Source organism: Orcinus orca, chromosome 8 (assembly GCF_937001465.1).
Source record: "Orcinus orca chromosome 8, mOrcOrc1.1, whole genome shotgun sequence".
Taxonomy (NCBI): domain Eukaryota; kingdom Metazoa; phylum Chordata; class Mammalia; order Artiodactyla; family Delphinidae; genus Orcinus; species Orcinus orca.
The window spans coordinates 31,120,499-31,140,741 of record NC_064566.1 but is presented as its reverse complement, the minus strand read 5'-3'; the positions used below and the strand labels follow the sequence as shown (position 1 = coordinate 31,140,741).

The following is a 20,243-nucleotide window of genomic DNA, read 5'->3' as shown; positions in this document are numbered from 1 at the left end:
TGCATTGTGTTTCTATATTCTGTTCTATTTCCAATTTGAGAAATATGCAATCTCTTACTTCCACCTTCCAAGAGTGGTATTTTGATTTTCTTTAAAGACAGCAAGACTTCTAAACCCAAATCACAATATCATATTTTAGTGATATGAAGACCAAATATCAAAGACCTAAGTTTTCAGAGGCTACTTGGCATGGTTTATATGCATAAACCTGAACTTGAGCTAGACCTGGGGCAAGAGAACAAACCACTTCATCACCACTTTAACAAATGTGCTTCAAAAGGCAGATTAAGGTAGCTATAAGCTACCATGAAAACTTCTCTGATTCTATGTCTCCTTCATACAGCAAGAGACACACACGCCCACACACCACTCATCTACAATCCTGACTGTGCCTTGAGTGTCACTTAGGTATTTTAATCAGTCTGTTGTTTTGGTTCTACTGTTTACCTCCCTAGATTGCAAACTCTTGGGTGGCAGGAATCACTTCTTTCTTTTTTTCTTTTTTTTAAAAAATCTCTTCCACTGGTTATCTTAGCCAGGCTACACATTCACAGGATTAACAGAGTAAAGAAACTGCTCTATGAGCAAAAGTGTTAGATAAATGAGCCACCAGTTTGGTGAGACATTGAAGCTTGTGTTCCGGCAAGAGGTAGGAGGTGGAACAAAGGTGTGTGAGAAGAGGTTAGATGGGTGGATTGACTCACAGACTGAAAGATTTCCAACACTAGGTTAAGAAGTTTACACTTTATCCTGTGAACAATGGGAAGCAAGGAGAGAATTAGGTCAGTCAAGTGGTGTGGCGTGAAGAGATGGATGTTTTAAGAAGATTAAGTTAACAGAGGCATGCAGGGTGGAGGGAAACACTGAAATCAATTAAGAGGTAGTACATTTAGTTTATTTTTGTATATTGTGATTATTAAAGTATCCAGACTTGTTTCTGACATCTTTTTGGTTTCTATTTGTTCTACTTTTTCTGTATTTTTTTCTTCTCTTTCTTAAATCAATTGCAGTTTTATTTTGCTTCATTTTAATTCCCTTTTTCTACTCTGATTGTTTTATTTAAATGACTCTGCTTGAAATTTTGCCATGAATTTTTCATTTAGAGTCTAAATTTTTAAAATGTCTTAATCCCCAGCAATTCAAGGATTAAAAAAATCTTTAAGGGGCTTCCCTGGTGGCGCAGTGGTTGAGAGTCCGCCTGCCGATGCAGGGGACACAGGTTCGTGCCCCGGTCTGGGAAGATCCCACATGCCGCGGAGCGGCTGGGCCCGTGAGCCATGGCCACTGAGCCTGCGCGTCCGGAGCCTGTGCTCCGCAACGGGAGAGGCCACAAAAGTGAGACGCCCGCATACCGCAAAAAAAAAAAAACCACAAAAATCTTTAAGTCTAATTACTCTCTTCCTGATTTACATGCTATTGATGTCCAAATGAAAGTTATTCTTTTTCTTAATCTCAAAATTACATATAATAGTATTATAAACTATATTATTATATACTATATAAATTATACCATACTATAAAATTATTGTTGTTTTCATTAAGCAACGGAAATTGTTTGACTAGACTTACTAAAGGTTTACTATTTTATTTTCTTATCATTACTTCTTCCATCAAAAACTGGATAATTTTCCTTCTTCCCACAGTATTTCCTCTAGGTTTTTCTCAGGGGAAGATATGTTAGAGGTAATTTCTCTCAGTTCTTGACAGTCAGTTTCTGAAAGATAGTTTTGCTAAATACACAATTATAACTGACAATTGTTTTCCTTCAGTGCTTTGAAGATATTATTCCATTGTTTCTGGCTTCCATTACTGTTGCTAAGCAATGCATCTATTTATCCTCCTATGGGAAGTTACTTCAGAGTCACTAATCTGTCACATACGGCCAGACATGTAAGGAATAGGAGACTATTTTAAATTTAGGTAGGAGGAGTATGTCTGGAATAGAATTATGGTAGTGAGAATGGAATGGAAAAAAAATAAGATAAAACTGTAGTGCAAAGAAATGGTGGGATTTGCAAGTATGAAAATAGAGATAAGAGCATTTTTAAATTGTATGTTATCATGATATATGTTAAAAGAGTAAGTGATATGCACACAAGGCCAAAATACATGGATGGTGCTATATGATAATATATCAATTACTTTATTTTTCTCTGTAAAGGAGGAAGGAGAATCCAGCTATCTGGGGACCATTGCTATATTCTTAACTGGTTACTTAAAGCCTCCATGTATGGTACCAATGACTCAGAAGAATAAAGATTTCTATTGCAGGGCATGGCAAATAATAGGTGCTCAATGAACGTTTGTTGAACTAAACCGATTGTAACAATTATATAAATATAATTGCCAATACCACCCAGGTTCCTTGGTTAAAACTGACCATGTGTAAGACCAAATGTTAAATGTAATCCAAACTTATCCATCTATAAGAGACAAAAACAAGTTGTGGAATCTCAATTTTACAAAATACCAGCCATCCTTGATCGTTCATTCATGCATTTTGTATTCCTCAACCAGTAGACAGTGAAGTATAAATGCTATGTATGTTTTATAATCACTGTTAATGAGCACATTTTTTTTTTCTCAGTAGTTGTATATGGTCACCTACCCTCCGAACACGGAGATATTTCTGTCATTAAATCTTCTCTTAGCCATGGCTTTCTCAAATGAGCCCAGAGCCCAAATTCTATTAATGGCTGGTACTGAAAAGAATTTTAAACAAAACAATGGCACCTTCCTCTGGAAACTGTGATAGATAAGCCAGCATATTTCTATTTAATTGTGGAATAGCAATTTCTGCTATACTTAGATGCCCTGTTGTTGGAAATTAGCCCTTATCCTATATTAGGAGATAGTGCTAAATACTTTTTCACAGCCAGATACATACCAGGGTACAGTAGAATGTGCAAACAATTCCTGTTGCAAACACAGAGCCCCAGAGATCAAACCCAGTCACTACGAAAGGAGAAAAAATATTGAAAGAAATTTCTCTAAGGAAAGTAAAAGAACAAACTTTATGAGTAAAAAGTCACAATATTTTTGTCTGTGTTCTTTGTGTGCAAATGGAAATCAAATTAGAGTTGTCTCATTAAATTTTCTCACCTCTGATAAAGATTATTTTATTACATTATTATACCTCAACCCAGCCCATAATTTTCATGTAATGCTAAAAGCCAAATTATTCCTCTAATATTCTAGAGCTTCCAATCTCTGCACCAATAGTTTGTTTGTTTTTCTTAACAAAGTTAGCCTGAGTACTTTGAAACCACCTAAACGTTGACCATGAATAAATATTTCTCATTATAATCACATAGCACAATTAAATTGAATACTGAGGACTTCTAATATTACAGGTATTATTATGAAATTTCTTTCACTTTTGTTTCTTCTTTCCTTTTTTCCCTAGGATTCTATTCTTTCAAAGGGGTCACGTATAAATCTTAAAATAATTACTACAAGCACATTTTACTCATGTATTCAGAGTATCAACTTCATGAGATTGCTGAGAAAGGACATATATTATAGATGACCTTATTTAGTGGTTGTGTATGTACCATACAAAATTGTCAAACTTACTGTTACCAAAGGAGAAAGGGAAGGAGTAGGGATAAGTTAGTAGTATGAGATTACTGAAACACACTACTATACATACCTCACACCGGTCAGAATGGCCATCATGAAAAAATCTACAAAAATAAATGCTGGAGAGGGTGTGGAGAAAGGGGAACCCTCTTGCACTGTTGGTGGGAATGTAAATTAATACAACCACTATGGAGAACAGTATAGAGGTTCCTTAAAAAACTAAAAATAGAATTACCATATGACCCAGCAATCCCACTACTGGGCATATATCCTGAGAAAACCATAATTCAAACAGACACATGCACCCCAATGTTCATTGCAGCACTATTTACAATAGCCAGGTCATGGAAGCAACCTAAATGCCTATAGACAGATGAATGGTTAAAGAAGATGTGGTACACATACACAATGGAATATTACTCAGCCATAAAAAGGAATGAAATTGGGTCATTTTAGAGACGTGGATGGACCTAGAGACTGTCATACAGAGTGAAGTAAGTCAGAAAGAGAAAAACAAATATTGTCGGTTAACGCATATATTTGGAATCTAGAAGAAAAGTACAGATGAACTGGTTTGCAAGGCAGAAATAGAGACACAGATGTAGAGAACAAACGTATGGATACCAAGGGGGGAGAGTGGGGGTGGGGGTGGCAGTGGTGGGATGAATTGGGAGATTGGGATTGACATGTATATACTAATATGTATAAAATAGATTACTAATAAGAACCTGCTGTATAAAAAATAAATAAATAAAATTTTTAAAAAAAGACACAAGTATCCCAGTGTTCATTGCACTATTTACAATAATCAGGACATGAAAACAACCTGAATATCCAACGACAGACAAATGGATAAAGAAGATGTGGTACATATACACACTGGAATACTACTCAGCCATAAAAAAGAATGAAATTGGGTCATTTGTAGAGATGTGGATGGACCTAGAGACTGTCATAAAGAGTTAAGTAAGTCAGAAAGAGAAAAACAAATATTGTATATTAACACATATATGTGGAATCTAGAAAAATGGTACAGATGAACCTATTTGCAAGGCAGGAATAGAGACGCAGATGTAGAGAACAGACATGTGAACATGGGGGGTGGGGAAGGGGAGGGTGGAATGAATTGGGAGATTAGGATTGACATATGTACACTACCATGTGTAGAATAGGCAGCTGGTGGGAACCTGCTGTATAGCACAGGGAGATCAGCTCAGTGCTCTGTGATGACCTAGATGGGTGGGATTGGGGGGGAGGGTGGGAGGGAGGTCCAACAGGGAGGGGATATATGTATACTTATAGTTGATTCACTTCATTGTACAGCAGAAACTAACACAATATTGTAAAGCAGCTATACTCCAATAGAAAAAAAAAGATAAACAAGGAAGATTTACTGTATAGCACAAGGAACTATATTCAATATCTTGTAATAACTTATAATGGAAAATACTTTGCACAAAAAGTATATACAACTGAATAACTTTGATGTACAATCTAACAAAACATACTGTAAATCAACCATACTTCAAAAAAAATTGCCATAACTTCAGTGATTAGAAAACAAGCAATAATCACATTGGGTGTTTGGAAATGTGGATAAAATCAAGTAACTAGTTATTTGCATTGTTTTCAGCGTTCAGTTTATAGAGCTTTATGTTGTGACAACTACAGTAATTCAAGCACCCTAACCCCAGGAATGTCTCCTCAACAAGATGTTGTGTGTATATTTCTTAAGGTGACAAGGCATGTATAAAAATGGTGGACAGCGCAAGAGAGTGTCGCTAGCTCACCTTGATTGAGGGCCAGAGCAGGAGCATACACCACCACTCCTGTGTAGAGAATCTGGTGGAGAGACAAGAATCAGGTGAACAGTGAGAAAAGTGACACTGAAAGTAAGTCTGCCTAAAAAATTCCTTATGACCTTAGAGCTACATTTCCTTAAACTTCTTCGTCAAACACTTCAATCCCAGGCACTCTTGTTTTGAAATCCTTGGCTACTGTAACTAATTTGCAGAAGGGATAATAAGCATGCGATGGAGGAAGAGTGTTGGACTTTTAAGATGGCTGCATATTTTGAGATTTTATGGCTAGATCTGGTATATTTCTGAAGGATATGAAAATAGGGTTCAAGTTAAGTTTTTGATTCACCCTTCCACTACCCCATCATACACATATCACCATGACACAAACACATTTTAGCAATTTGAAACATAAATTTTAGAGTGGAGATGGAAATAATCCGTGATTAGAGCACCATGCAGGGAAAACTACCAACATGGGTGATCTTCATAGTGGGTATATCTTCAAGCTCCCAGACCTGCAGCCACTACACTGATGGAAGTGGATGGAGTCCCATTTAATTTTAAATGAAATTTCACCATTTAGAGATTCATGTGGGGTTTTAAAAGGCAAATATCTATGGACAGGTCAAGGAGCAGTTTCTTGTTCTTAAATCCTTTAGTCAGTGAGTGGGAGTTTTGATTAAGAAAAGAGAAGGAAGTTAGCTTCTAGCAGAAAGTTCTTGGTGAGTCACGGGAAATGCATTGAGGGTGTCCCACAGGCAAGTGTGGGGCAGAAAGAGGGCACCCTAGAACCCAGGAGAGGAGTCCAAAAGGGGAATGTGGGAATATTGGTTTGAGAGTATAGTCTTAAACAGATTTTCAGCAAAACGGGTATTTCTGGTTCAACATAGTTTACTAGTAAAAAAACAAAACAAAACAGAATTAGTTACCAGATCATTTCATATCAAAAGCAACTTGAACAGGTTAAATAAGAGTTCAAAATAAATTTAAGAAAAAGCTTTTTTTCTCTTGGTGGTTTATTATATATATATTTGTTTGTCATTATTTGTACAGATATATGGGGTCTATGAAATGTGGAAATACCTTGATATAATCATTTGTCTTGAAAGTGCTATCCTTAGAAGAAAGTAGTTTCTTCTTAGTGTTGAATCTTTCTTTTAATTGTGTTAATTGCCCCCTGAAATAAACAAACCCATACTTGTCGCTCCCCAATCCACCTCTGCAGCAACCCTTACCCCTTACCGTCTGCAAAATGTAGATGGCTGTGGCTGCATAGCGAACTGGCTTGTTGAATCGTAGTTGTAAGTACTAGAAAGAACAGAGAGAAGGACGTGCAAAGAATCAGCAAGTTTTATGTAAGGGCTGCTAAGAAGGTTTTCTGTTTTCTTGGTATTTCTCTGAGTTTAGTGCTTAGTTTATAACATGATTTTATGCTATCTGTACTTGGGAGAAAAGGAAACAAATTTGGATTATTTAAAGTCAAAGATATAGTAAAACTCAATTTTTGCTCAAGCTTCCCTTGATGGTCAGAGAAGATAAATGTTTTTTATTTTTAAATTGTTATTGCTTCAATAAAAACCAGATTTTCTGGCTCATTATCCAGGGCTCTTCCTAGTGGATAGGCCAAAGCCATTATTTCCTTTTATATTCCCACTGTCCCCAGATTCAGCTCAGGCCTTCCTTTCCTCTTTCCCAGATCAATGCAGTAGCCCCCTAACTGACCTCTCTAATTCCAAGCCTTGCCCACTCATTCCACCAACCACACACCTGCTGCACTGATTCTCCTAAAGCAGAGCTCTGGTCATGTCATGCTTTTCCTCAAACTTTCCAGTGACTCTCTATCATTGACAAAACAAAATGCATATCCCAGGCTTGACATTCTAAACTCTCTACTGTCTGGTCCACACCCCTTCTTGTTAGCTCACATCACTAACCCTCACATGATTTATTCTCCACGTAAAATCATAATGTATAATTCAACCAGTATGCTTTGTACTCTGCAGATTTGTCCTTTGTGTAGGCAGATTTTCAGTGTGAGAGAGCCTCCCTCTCTCCAAATTCACCAATTCTTAGAGAATGGACTTGAGGATATGGGGAGGGAAGGATAAGCTGTGACAAAGCGAGAGAGTGGCATGGACATATATACAGTACCAAATGTAAAACAGATAGCTAGTGGGAAGCAGCCGCATAGCACAGGGAGATCAGCTCGGTGCTTTGTGACCACCTAGAGGGGTGGGATAGGGAGGGTGGGAGGGAGGGAGACGCAAGAGGGAAGAGATATGGGAACATATGTATATGTATAGCTGATTCACTTTGTTATAAAGCAGAAACTAACACACCATTGTAAAGCAATTATACTCCAATAAAGATGTAAAAAAACAAACAAACAAAAAGGATAGCCCAATTGCCATTCCTGTTCCTACTCATACTTTCTCCTCTGAGCATTTAGGGCAACTAATATTAAACTTCTTTCATATATAATAACACTTGATCACCTGCTGCCTTGTATTTTAGTGTTGGATTCACGTATCTTACTGGATTTGTTTCGTATGGCTACTGGAACAAAATATCACAAATTGGGTGGCTTAACGCAACAGAACCGTGTTCTCTTACAGTTCTGCTGGAAGCCAGGAGTTCAAAATCAATTTCACTGGGCCAAAATCAGAGTGTTAGCAGGGCTCTGCTCCCTCTGGAGGTCTCAGGGAAGAATTTGTTTCTTTGGGGTTTCTGGTGGCTGCAGGCAGTCCTTTAGCTTTTAGATTTATCACTCTAATCTCTGCCTCTTTGGTCACACTGCCTTTTCTTCTGTCTGTCAAATCTCCTTCTGCCTCCCTCATATAAATGTGCTTGTACTTAAGGCCTACCTGGTTTAACCAGGATAATCTCTCCATCTCAAGATCCTTAATTTATTCAACTTTACAAAGATCTCTTTTTCTAAACCATATAAGGTAACAGTCACAGGTTTCTGGGATTAGAACATTTATTATGATTTTTAGAGGGAGGGGGATGCATTTTTCAGCCTACCACACTTACTTTCCCTGGTACATGTAAACAGGGTCTTATTTTATTCATTTTATCTTCGTCTTTCATGTATTCATTCATTTAACAAATATTTATTACTTTCCCTCTATATGGCATTCTGCTATACAATGATAGCAAATATTATATAGTTCATGTCACAAAGGATTTTACAGATTAGAGGAGACCATTAACAAATTTATACTAAAGTAAAGTTACAGTGATGGTATGTACTAAAAGAAAAGCTACAGGGAGGTGTGAACACATTAAACAGATGGATCTGATTTACTGTTGGAGGTCAAGAAAGGTATTCCTGAACAAATATTCTAGAAGGCACTAGTATTTGTCTTCCAGTGTATGATAAGCATGTACTGAATGAACAAAATGAATGTTAGAAGTAGCAAATGACTTGAGGACTTAATATCCTGGTGGTAGTTCTTGGTAGTAATTTCTAATTGGTAGTAGTTCTTTCTTATCTAATTTAAGAAAAATCATTTTGATTAACCCAGAAGTTTACTGATGTGTCCTTTTCCTAGAAATAATACGTAAGTAAGTGTTGATTGATGGCTTAAGGTGGAACCTTCTTTGAAACCCTAGAAAAGACTCCTCTTGACAGAATTGTGACTCAGTTTCACACTAATCCACATCTCCCAATTTACTGCTCAACCCTTCCCCCAAGGGAAGAACCACCTTATTTTCAGACCATCTTTATTCAGACAACACATTCAGTATACTGTGGGTCAGGTAATAATCAAGTGGATGTGTGACTGAGGGCACCAGGTATGAGGAAAATATTTTTAAAGAAGTAAGGAAGTCACTGAGAGAGAAACTGAAAGTCTCAGGTATCATAGGATAAAAAACAGTGCAAAACTTTTAAGCTGAAGACAACATGGGTTCAAATCACATGTCCTTGGAAGGATTAGTTTATTGCACTAAATGATGGCCACCTCTTTCTAAAATTGGCATTTGTGGGATCTAATGGTATAGTGTACGATAACATCAAGTGCAGGTACAGGAATATAGTGGGATCTTAGTGACTAGTAGTCACTGTGGGTGTGACCCCTGGAGCTTATTGGCATTCTCTGTCCCAGTACATGTTGATAGCATCTAACTGCACCGTGATTTTCTGCTTGAGGGCTTTATCTCACCCCTTGCACAGGGCAGACTAGAAGTGCTTGGGGGTGTTATCATTGTCTTTCAGCCAATGACAAAAGGAAGTTGGACCAAAAAATCCCAGTTATTTTTATTTCAAGGAGACCAACCCTGATATGTGATCTGTATTGTCCCCCAGAAATCCCCAGTGAGCTAGAACCTCAGTTGCTCACAATAACAACCTGCTCAAAAGCATAACTTTATTGGCTTCCTTTTTTTTCATGTCTTACTTGCCACTTGCCTACCAATGCTTAATAAAATCATTTCCCCCCAAAATGACTTGCATTAAACTCCTTGTCTCAGAATTTGCTTCTGGGGGAACACAACTTAAGACGGTGATATTTCTACCAAATATGATTCAAGTGGAGACTGCAAAATTGCTTGTAATGAGCTGTGTCTTCTGGTTGACAGGGATTCTTTTCCCATCACATGAAGAACCCAGGATAGCCTACTAGAGGATGAAACCAAGTGTAGTATGCTACAAGCTGTCCCATCTGAGTTCCCCTAGACCAACGAGCCACTAACCAACCCACTAGCTGATGGCAGTTACAGAGATGGCCCCAAGTAAGACCAGAAGAACCTTACTGTCTTACTAGACTCTCTTGAGCTCAGGTCAGATTACTGATCCACAAAATTGTGAGCAGGTAAAATTGTTGGTTTAAGAAATTTGTTTTGGGATGGTATGTTACACGGCAATAGATAACTGATATAAAATGTGGTATCAGAAGTGGAGAAATGTAACAAAACCCAAACTATGTGATATTGGCTTTGGGACTGTTTGGCATATGAAGTCTAGGAAAGCAAAGGAGAAATCGTTCCTGAAAAATGGAAAGGTAGTAAGAAAACTGCTATAGGAATCAGCAAAAGTCAATGGTTTTAACATTTCAGTTTAGTTCCTCTAAATTCAGTCAATTCAGTCAAACTAGAGAGACAGTATTAAGAAAAATATATATGAAAAAAAAAGAACTAGATCAGAAGTAAGACACCTTGAATTCTAGTTTGAGCTTTGCCACTATCTCACTCTGTTATCTAAGCCTCTGGTTTCTCATCCATGAAATAAGAGACTATTCAAACTGCATAATTCTCCATCTGAAAGACTGTATTCACTCACTCACGTATCCAATGGTCATCCTGGATCGGTGTATAGTTTTAACTACAGTCAAAAGTAAAAACGAAGTTCAGCAGAAAAGTTGCATGCTTTGTGCTTGCTTTTAAAAATAGCACAGGTAACATTTACCATCATGTTTGACTATTTTCAAAACCCCAAACCTGATATAGCCACACTATTTTCCATCTCAGGAAATAAGTCCACTTTTCATGTTGGTTCAAGTATCATGGAGCCATCCTTGACTCCTCTTTCTGTCTCACTCCCCACATGCAATTCATAAAAGAATCCTGGCACCTCCTCCCCACCCTTTCAAAATTTCACTTGCATTATCCCCTCTGTCTCCACACTAATACCATCATTCTTGCCTAGATTACAGCAATAGCTTCCTAACTAGACCCCCTGCTTCAGCAGTAAAAACCTGATAATTAGCCTCAACATACAGCGAGAGTAATACTCTTAAAATACAAATCACATTACAGCACTCTCCTGTCCAAACAGTGCAATGACCCATCCCACTGAGAGTAAACACCAATCCTTATAATGACCTAAAAAGGCCTCATAACATTGGTTTAGACCCTATCACACCCTAAATATCCATTTACAACAAATATTTTGTCACTTTATTTACTGTACTGAAATAATACTCAATAATGATATCTTATACCTACACACCTAATTTCTCAAATTTTAAATATAATTACTAAAATGCCACAAATGTAATTTAAAGGAGAACTAAAAGGAAAGCAATTTACAGAAAAAAAAGTATATAATCTATGCTTAGAAAACACTATGGAAGAAGTAGTAGCCTGGGCATTATAATGAAAAAGTCTGGATTAGAGAGAAGTAAGTAGTTCAGAAACTATTTAGCTTAAGAAGTCCAAGAAAAATGAGAAAGCAGGTAGACATCAGCTCACAGGTAGTGTTAAGGGTAAATAATAGCATGCTAGATCTATTAGTGTTTGATAAGACAAAGAAGAAAATAACTCTAAGTGAAGTGGAGACAACATGATGAGACCAATTATAAACTGTCCAAGTGGAGATAATGAAAATGTATGATATTGCAAATGAGTTGAGTCTAATTTATAACTTGAGGGTGAGAACAGTTCCTTATGCTTTGACACGGGAGAGGATAGTGACAAAGTAGCACAGATGACATAGATTAGTCTTGAAATCCCCCTGCATATCAAAGCATTTAAATAAGTTGGCTATTGCCAATCCCAAAACTCAATGGCTTAAAAACCAAGGACTTAATATTTCTCACAATTATTAGGATTGGCTGGGTGATTCCTCTACTTGATTCTCCTGAATCAAGGGCTGCCATGGGGCTGCAATCAATGGGAAGTTCAGCTGGGGGAGAAAATCCAAGATGGCATCACTCACATGTCTGGTGATTGGTGTTGGCTGCCGGCCAGTGTGCTTCTGTTCTTCTCTACTTGTTCACTCATCCTCCAGAAGCTAGAACAACTAGACCCACTTCCTGACATAGCTATATCAGGACAACATTCCAAGAAGGCAAAGGCAGAAGCTATAAGCCTCATGAGACTTAAGCTCCCAATTCACACATCACTTCTGCCACATGCTATTGGTCAAAGCAAGTCACAAGCAAGTCACCATCCCAGATTCAAGAGGTCGGGGAATAGACTCTACCCTTTCAGTTTTAACTATTTCAAAATATCCTGGTAAGAATATCTATGGCTAGGTAGCAGAAGATGGATGATGAACAAATAAACATAAATTCAAGTTTCTATACAGAGATTGGTAGAAATTTGGGGACTGTAACAGCAACAAGAACAATAATGATAAATAATATAAAACTCTTCCATGGCATTTACAACTTGCCAGGCTCTGTTAAAAGTATTTGCATATAATAACTCATTTACTCCTCACAGACATTCTTTAAGATAGGTAGTTTTATTATTCTTATTTTACATATGTGAAAATCAGGTACAGAGAGGGTAAGTCATTTTCCCAAAGTCATACAGCTAGTTAAGCAGCAGAGCTAGTATTCAAAGCCAAGTAGCCTGAGTTTAAAGTTCATACTTTTAACCCCTTTTAATGCCACACTGCTAATTCTTATAAAGAAAGAGGCAGTCCCAAAATATGTACTTTACACAATCTGAATTTCTTCTTATTAGGGTACTACAATTTAAAAAATATGTAAAGGGCAAAGGTAAATGGTAAATTAAATTCAATGCAATGTTTATATGTCCTCTATCTGTACTGTCTCAAATCTCCTCAGTTACATATTTGCAATTGGTTTAATGTAGTAACTGAACTGTTTTACTAAAACTGTACAATCCACTGTATAACCTTGACGAAGTCATTTATCTGTATCTCCGTTTTCTTAGCTGAAAAGTGACAATACACAATGTTCTTTGTGCTTTGCAGAATACTGATGTTAATAATAATACAAGTAATAACATCAGCTTTCCTTCATTGAGAATCTCCTACAAGTTAGACAGTATATTAGATGTTTACCTACATGTCTCATTTAATCATTTAAGTAGCCTGGCGGGCTTGACTTTGTTATTTCTGTTCTACAGATGGAAAGTGTAGGTGTCTGTAGATGTCTTTGGATACAAGTGTATCTGTATCCAAAGCTTAAGCTTTCCCCAATAACACTGCAATATTTTTTCCCATGATGTATAATTGCCCTGAAAATAAGTGAGTGTTTTTCAACTATCATGTGTTATCATCAAGACAATGTGTATCACTAGAGAAAAAAGCAAGAATAACAAAACATGTTCAAGTGGAGAGGAAATAGCAACTACCTCCCAAAGTGAAGATGAAGGAAGCAGTTGTCTTACCTCATATGTGCTGGTGATGCCAGATCTGTAGAACACAGGGAGAAAGAGCTCTGATGTGCAGATGATCACAAATGCGTACGCAATGAAGAAGATGATGAAGGATGCCCCAAAGCGGTAGACCTCAGCCGGGGTCCCCAGCACAGTGACAGCGGACATGAAGCTGGCTGTCAGAGACAATGCCACGGGGCCAAAGGTCATTTGCCGTCCCCCAACCAGAAACTCCCTTGAAGTTGCCTTTTTTCTCTCCCTAATGGCAAAGAACACCCCAATTCCAGAGGAAATGACAAAGAGGGCTGCAAAGACGACATAATCCCAAACTTCAAAGTTCTTCACCTCCATGCTGGGAAGTATGGCACCAGAGAGTCGTTCTCAACCTGGTCTCAGGGAGAAGTTCTTTCCAAAAGCAAAGCTCAGTAGAGCAGACGCTTTTCCAGGAGAGGAGACTGTGGTTGTGTGAAGAGAATGATGACCAGAGGCACTGTGTAGCACTTCGGAAACCAAGTTGTACTCAGGGAAGATCTCAAACGTTGACGACAAAGAGGGATCTGGTAGTGGTACCAACAGATGAGAACTTGAAATCTGACCCTGGCCTGGAGCTGTCTTTTCCTCTGCTAAAGCATATGCCACAGAGAAGGAATTCAGATGTGTTCCAAAATTAATAACCACTGGGGGTGGAATGAACTTGCCAGATAACATGCTCCTTAATCTCCTAGATTTTTTTAAACTTAAGGTTAAACATTACTGGGAACCATAGAAATGATACAAGTTCACCACCTCAGCATTTTTAATGAGTGAAACAGAATCTGTTAAATGCCAACACAACTATCACCTGTATCTTCCATCCGAGTAAGGGAGGGTGAAGGTGTGTCCCTGCAACTCCATGAGACAGTGGGTGTGGGGGAAAAGGAGTAAAGAACGAGGGATCAGGAGACCTTTGCTCAAGTTGGTGCAAACCTAAGTGAGCTGTGATATTGCTGATGAAATATTTAACCCCTCGGAGCTTCATCTGGAACATGGAATAGTAACACCTCAGAGGGGTATGATGAGTCTTTAAGTGTCTCTGACTTTCTGACCCTCTTTCTTCTGATCAATAATTAGCTATTATGTGTGCTTATAGTGAAGCACCCTGGAACATAATAGAGTTGACTCTCTTTTGACTCTAGGCTTCAGAAAATAAATTTACCAATAATTAATAAATCTTTTGTAGTCCTCAGTTTTATCTTTTCTGTCTCTCCTTCATTTAGACCCATTCACAACTCTTGTACAAAGAGGTTAAGTTTTAGTTAAGACCAGGACAAATGAGAGAAAGAAGGTAAGAATCCAGTTATAGATTCTTTTTCTTATGTGCCTTAAAACTATTTTTATTTTTCCTCTTTTTTATTTTTTTAATGTTACATTGGAGTATAGTCGATTAACAATGTTGTTGTGTTAGTTTCAGGTGTACAGCAAAGTGATTCAGTTATACATATACATATACATGTAGATATTCTTTTTCAAATTCCTTTCCCATTAAGGTTATTACAGAATACTGAGCAGAATTCCCTGTGCTATACAGTAGGTCCTTGTTGGTTATCTATGTAAAATATAACAGTGTGTACATATCAATCCCACAGTCCCTATCTATCCCTCCCCCCAGCCTTCCCCACTGGTAACCATAAGTTCATTCTCTAAGTCTATGAGTCTGTTTCTGTTTTGTACAGCAAAGGAAACCATAAGCAAGACCAAAAGACAACCCTCAGAATGGGAGAAAATATTTGCAAATGATGCAACTGACAAGGGATTAGTCTCCAAAATTTACAAACAGCTCATGAGCTCAATATCAAAAAACCAAACAACCCAATCAAAAAAATGGACAGAAGACCTAAATAGACATTTCTCCAAAGAAGACATACAGATGGCCCAGAGGCACATAGATGCTCAACATCACTAATTATTAGAGAAATGCAAATCAAAACTACAATGAGATATCACCTCACAACAGTTAGAATGGGCATCATCAAAAAAATCTACAAACGATAAATGCTAGAGAGGGTGTGGAGACAAGGGAACCCTCCGACACTGTTTGTGGGAATGTAAGTTGGTACAGCCACTATGGAGAGCAGTATGGAAGTTCCTTAAGAAACTAAAAATAGAACTACCATATGATCTAGCAATCCCACTCCTGGGCATATATCTGCAGAAAAACATGGTTTGAAAGGATACACACACCCCAATGTTCATTGCAGCGCTGTTTACAATAGCCAAGACATGGAGGCAACATAAATGTCCATTGACAGGTGAATGGATAAAGAAGATGCAGTACATATATGTGACGGAATATTACTTAGCCATTAAAAAGAATGAAATCATGCCATTTGCAGCTATATGGATGGACCTGGAGATTATCATACTAAGTGAAGTAAGTCAGACAGAGAAAGACAAATATATATGATATCACTTACATGTGGAATTTTAAAAAATGATACAAATGAACTTATTTACAAAACAGTTATGGATTCTTGATTCTGCTCCTATTAGACTCTGCTTATTGTTCTAAAGTACCCCCAGCAAACCTCTGGAGGACAATTTCTCTACATCATTCATGCTTCTCCTGCCTTCTCAAAGGTCTTCCCCAACACCATCCCTACAAAACCAGTATGTTCCACAAGATCTAGTTCATGTATACCTTGCTCTGTGGAGCCTTCCCTGACTCACATCTCCTGCTGCTCTTTCCCCCAACTCCTGTAGGAAACAGACTCCCTTCGTACTCACTTTTTACTCTGAGAATATCCTCACCTATTTTAAAGAATCTCTATGTGTATGTCTGTATGAGCAAGTCAGCAGTTGTAGATGACCAACTCATTGAAGGCAGAGGCACAAGGCCTGGTCCAGAGTGCCCAGTACATAGTTATTATGTACCTATACATAGTTAGCTATTGTAGAAAGTAAGGAACTCATCCAAAAAACAAAAGAAGAAAACAAAAATTATCCATAATGTCCAAGGCCAGAAATATTTCCTATCAAACAGAGGAAATTTTAATTTTGTTTTTGACATCTGAGTAACTGAATGAATCTTTGATTATTTGTTTAGTCTGGGTACTGTCTGCACTCCCTACTTTGATCCATGGATTTGAATTTGACCACACAAAGCTTTGATGGCTGAAATATGCTTTTAGTTGCAAAGAAATGTGCAAAAACTCTGCCAGGAGTTGTCTCTGTCCTGTTGTTTAAATTCCTCCTCTAAGTTTACACAGTTGATATAATCAGGGTTAATGGGAAAAATAGGTCTTTAATATTTTGTCTTAACCTTGGCTTTTACTAATTTGTACCGTGGGGTATTCTAATTATATAACAGATTTTTATTTGTTAACAGTCTCAGCAGAAAATCAGAGCTCCAGCTTTCAGAAGCTTAACTATTTTATGCTTTAATATTAACATCAATTAAGTGTTAATGTTCAATCCACGAGGTATGTGGACAACTTGTACAAGTCTGGTGAATATTAATTCAAAACACTATTATTATATCAATGAAGTCCAGAGGTTAAATACTGGAAGCTTGTAGGTGAACTGTTGATGAGTACTGCTGATTCAATTAACCTTCATCAAGAAACAGTATTATCTACATGGCTTCCACTGGTCTTGGACTTCAAAACAGTGGGGAAGCAGAGTGGCTAATGGTTCGGGATGTGAACCTCACGCCTCTCACAGTAAAGTATTCCTTGCTTCCAACATTTTGCTGATTATAAGGCACAGCATTACTATATTAATTTAATTCTCAGTTATTTTCTATTTCTTTACACTTTCTCCCTTTGGTAGTATCCAGTGTCTTCATACTCTCTGTCTATCCCATTGAAACTCACTCTATACAAGGTTCATGCTGATTACAAAGCATAACACCCATTTATTCATAACTTTTCAGGGAAAACAAAAAGCCAACACATTCAATGGCTACGTAAGTTAGAAAGTACATCCCTATGTCAGAAATACTAACATGGGAGAACAAAGGAAAATGTGCTTCTTTGGAGAAATCTCAGTATCTCCTGCACCCTCTTGCAGGGGCCTCCAAGGCAACCACTTCTACTTTATTCCTTTAGTGTAAAGCTGGGACCCTTGTTAGAATGTAGACACCATCACCTGCCACACACACTCACTCACACACACACACACACACACACACACACACACACACTACCTTAACAAGGCCCAGCTACTCAATTACCCTCTTGCCTAATAGGTTAGGTTTGTAGTTGTGATCATTAGTAGGCTCTGTAGTGTAAAATAGTTCTGCACCTGGCATAGAGTATTTATAATGGAAAAGAGGAAAACAGTTGGACATTGAATGCTACCAAGGTAAGGGTGGGGGGAAGGGTAAAGAATTGGAAGGATAGGGCAACCAGGGAAAAGAACCACAGTTGCAATATTCCTAACAGCAGGCTATGCACACCATGTTTACATTGGCCTAGGACAGAAAGGAGGAAAATAGGATAGGACTTGTCCATTTTGAGATTGCATTATCACTATATTACCTTTTCATGGCTGTTATTTTGTTTTGTTTTGAATTTGGACAGGGAAGTGGCATGATCAGAACTGTGCCTCAGATAGATTAACTCATTCTAATAATTTTACATGATGAATGAATTTTTTAATCCAGTGGACATTATTAAGGGTGACTCAAAGAACTTCCCACATGGTAAGTAAGCTGCTTAAATCAGGTTATGAAAGCAGTCCTCCCTATAAAGTTCTTCTCTCAATGATCATGCCTATCAAACCAACCCCTAGGAGACAAACTAGTGTGCCAAACAGTTGAACAGAAATTATTGCGCTTTTTTTTCAAATGCAAAGGGACTGCACCCGTTTTTCTCTTCCAAGGGAAATTGAATAATTCCTATCCTGAGGAAGATAATTCTATATAATTCTTACAGAGACTGATGAAGAAGGGACCACATTCAAGAATTTTATCATGAAAAAGAAAAACTACAAATCCAGAGTTTCTATTCCTCCTTTGAGCAGAAGACATGGCCTGGAGCTCTGTTGTAGAAGTCTCTTGATTAGCTGGTATTTTTATGAATATAGAAAGGTTAGGTTTGAGGAGAAAGTGAAGAAGCAGAAACTCTGCCTACAAATTAATTAATTTTTTTTCTTCTTTTATCCTTGGGAATGATGTTAGAGACATGGCATAGGAGTAAAGACAAGGAAACGGTACACAAATGTGAATGGAGGCAGGGACATTTCTCAAAACTAGTGAGACTGTCTCAGTATAAGGGAGAGCCAAAGGGATTTTAACAATGGAAATAATTAATATTAAACGTTAAATTTATTCTAGCTTTGTTGAGATATAATAACATATAACATGTGTAAGTTTAAGGTGTACAACATGATGATTTGATGCACTTATATACTGCAAAATTGTTACAACAGTAGGATTCCATAACATCTCCATCACTCCACATAATTACCCCTTTTTGGTGAAGGGAAGGGTGAGAACATTTAAGATCTACTCTCTTAGCAACTGCCCAATATATAATACAATATTATTAACTATAGTCACCATACTGTCCATTAGACCCCCCAAATAAATGTTAAGTTTTAGCCATGTTGTGCTGGAGTGTAGTTCCTGTCTTTTCTCCTAACCTTTAGGGAAAACCTCCTATATCACTGGTATTGTATTGATGTTTTATCATTTAATTAAAGGGAAAAAAAATCTGTGTTCATCTTTGATCTCAAAATGGGGCAGGATGACAGAATATTAGTGAAGGAAGAGAGACACGAAGGGGATTGAGAACCCGGAAGAAACAAAAATTGGAGAAAGAGCTCCTGAGAGCTTTATGATCTTTGAGGTTAAGTAGGGAAGACCACTTGGTATTCTATCAGAGTCAGGATATGGAGATTTCTTTCTTTTCTTTCTTTTCCTCCCACCCTTCTCCCTTCCCCTCCCTCCCTTCCTCCCTCCCTTCCTCCCTCCCTACCTCTTCTTTCCTTCCTTCCTTCCTTCTTTCCTTCCTTCCTTCCTTCCTTCCTTCCTTCCTTTCCTTCTTTCTTTTTTTCTTCCAAATATTAAAGAGAGGAGTGATCTGAAAAGGCTGGAACATATAGGGCACCCAAGTGTTGACATTTGAATTTCATTCACGTATTCTCACTAGAAAAATGTTTGTTTCCCAAGCCCTGGTGAGATATAGTGGAAAACATCCTTTATCTGCAACAAGGACCAAATTTCTTTCTCCACCCTCTCACTAAACAATCGTGATTTTTAGACACATTACTGGTTCTGAGCTACCACATTTGAAAATGGTATATCATGTTAATAATTAGATAATTAGATAAATTTAAGTACCTAAATTACCTTTTCAAGACTGCTCAAATGTCACCTTCCTTGACCAAACAACCTATTTAAATTGCAAACAACCACATTCTAAATCTCTACTCTCTTCATTCTCCATAAAATGTATCTCCTACTAATATATCATAAAATATTTTAAATGTTAACATCTCCCTACTAGAGTATAAGCTCCATAAAGGGCTCTATTTTGTTCTCTGAGGTACTCTTAGTACCTACACGTTTCTGTCCATAGTAGACATTCAACAAATTAAATTATATGAGTTCTAGGGGTTTCTTTCAACTTTATAATCTATGTTTAAATCTTGTTTTACTGAGAAAAAAGGAAAACTAAAAGAAAATTTTCCAAGATTTTTTTTAAAAAGCTGAAATATTTATCTACCTCCAAACACGTTTTCCCATCTAAATAAAAACTGAAATTTATATTTCATTCTATTAGATTCTCGAATTCATTATAGCTA

At 37.5% G+C, this 20,243-nt stretch overlaps 1 protein-coding gene across 1 annotated transcript in view; it reads right to left on the bottom strand.

Annotated features, from left to right (window-relative positions):
- SLC5A12 (solute carrier family 5 member 12) overlaps positions 1 to 13,822 on the bottom strand; it is a 41,791-nt gene extending 27,969 nt beyond the window's left edge. Inside the window, exons 1-4 of the mRNA XM_004263932.3 lie at positions 13,470 to 13,822; positions 6,627 to 6,692; positions 5,373 to 5,424; positions 2,888 to 2,955 (exon numbers count right to left, since the gene is read on the bottom strand). Coding sequence (XP_004263980.1) covers positions 2,888 to 2,955; positions 5,373 to 5,424; positions 6,627 to 6,692; positions 13,470 to 13,808 — 525 coding nt within the window. The 5' untranslated portion in view covers positions 13,809 to 13,822. The remainder of the gene's footprint in view (positions 1 to 2,887; positions 2,956 to 5,372; positions 5,425 to 6,626; positions 6,693 to 13,469) is intronic.
- Positions 13,823 to 20,243: the final 6,421 nt, after the last annotated feature.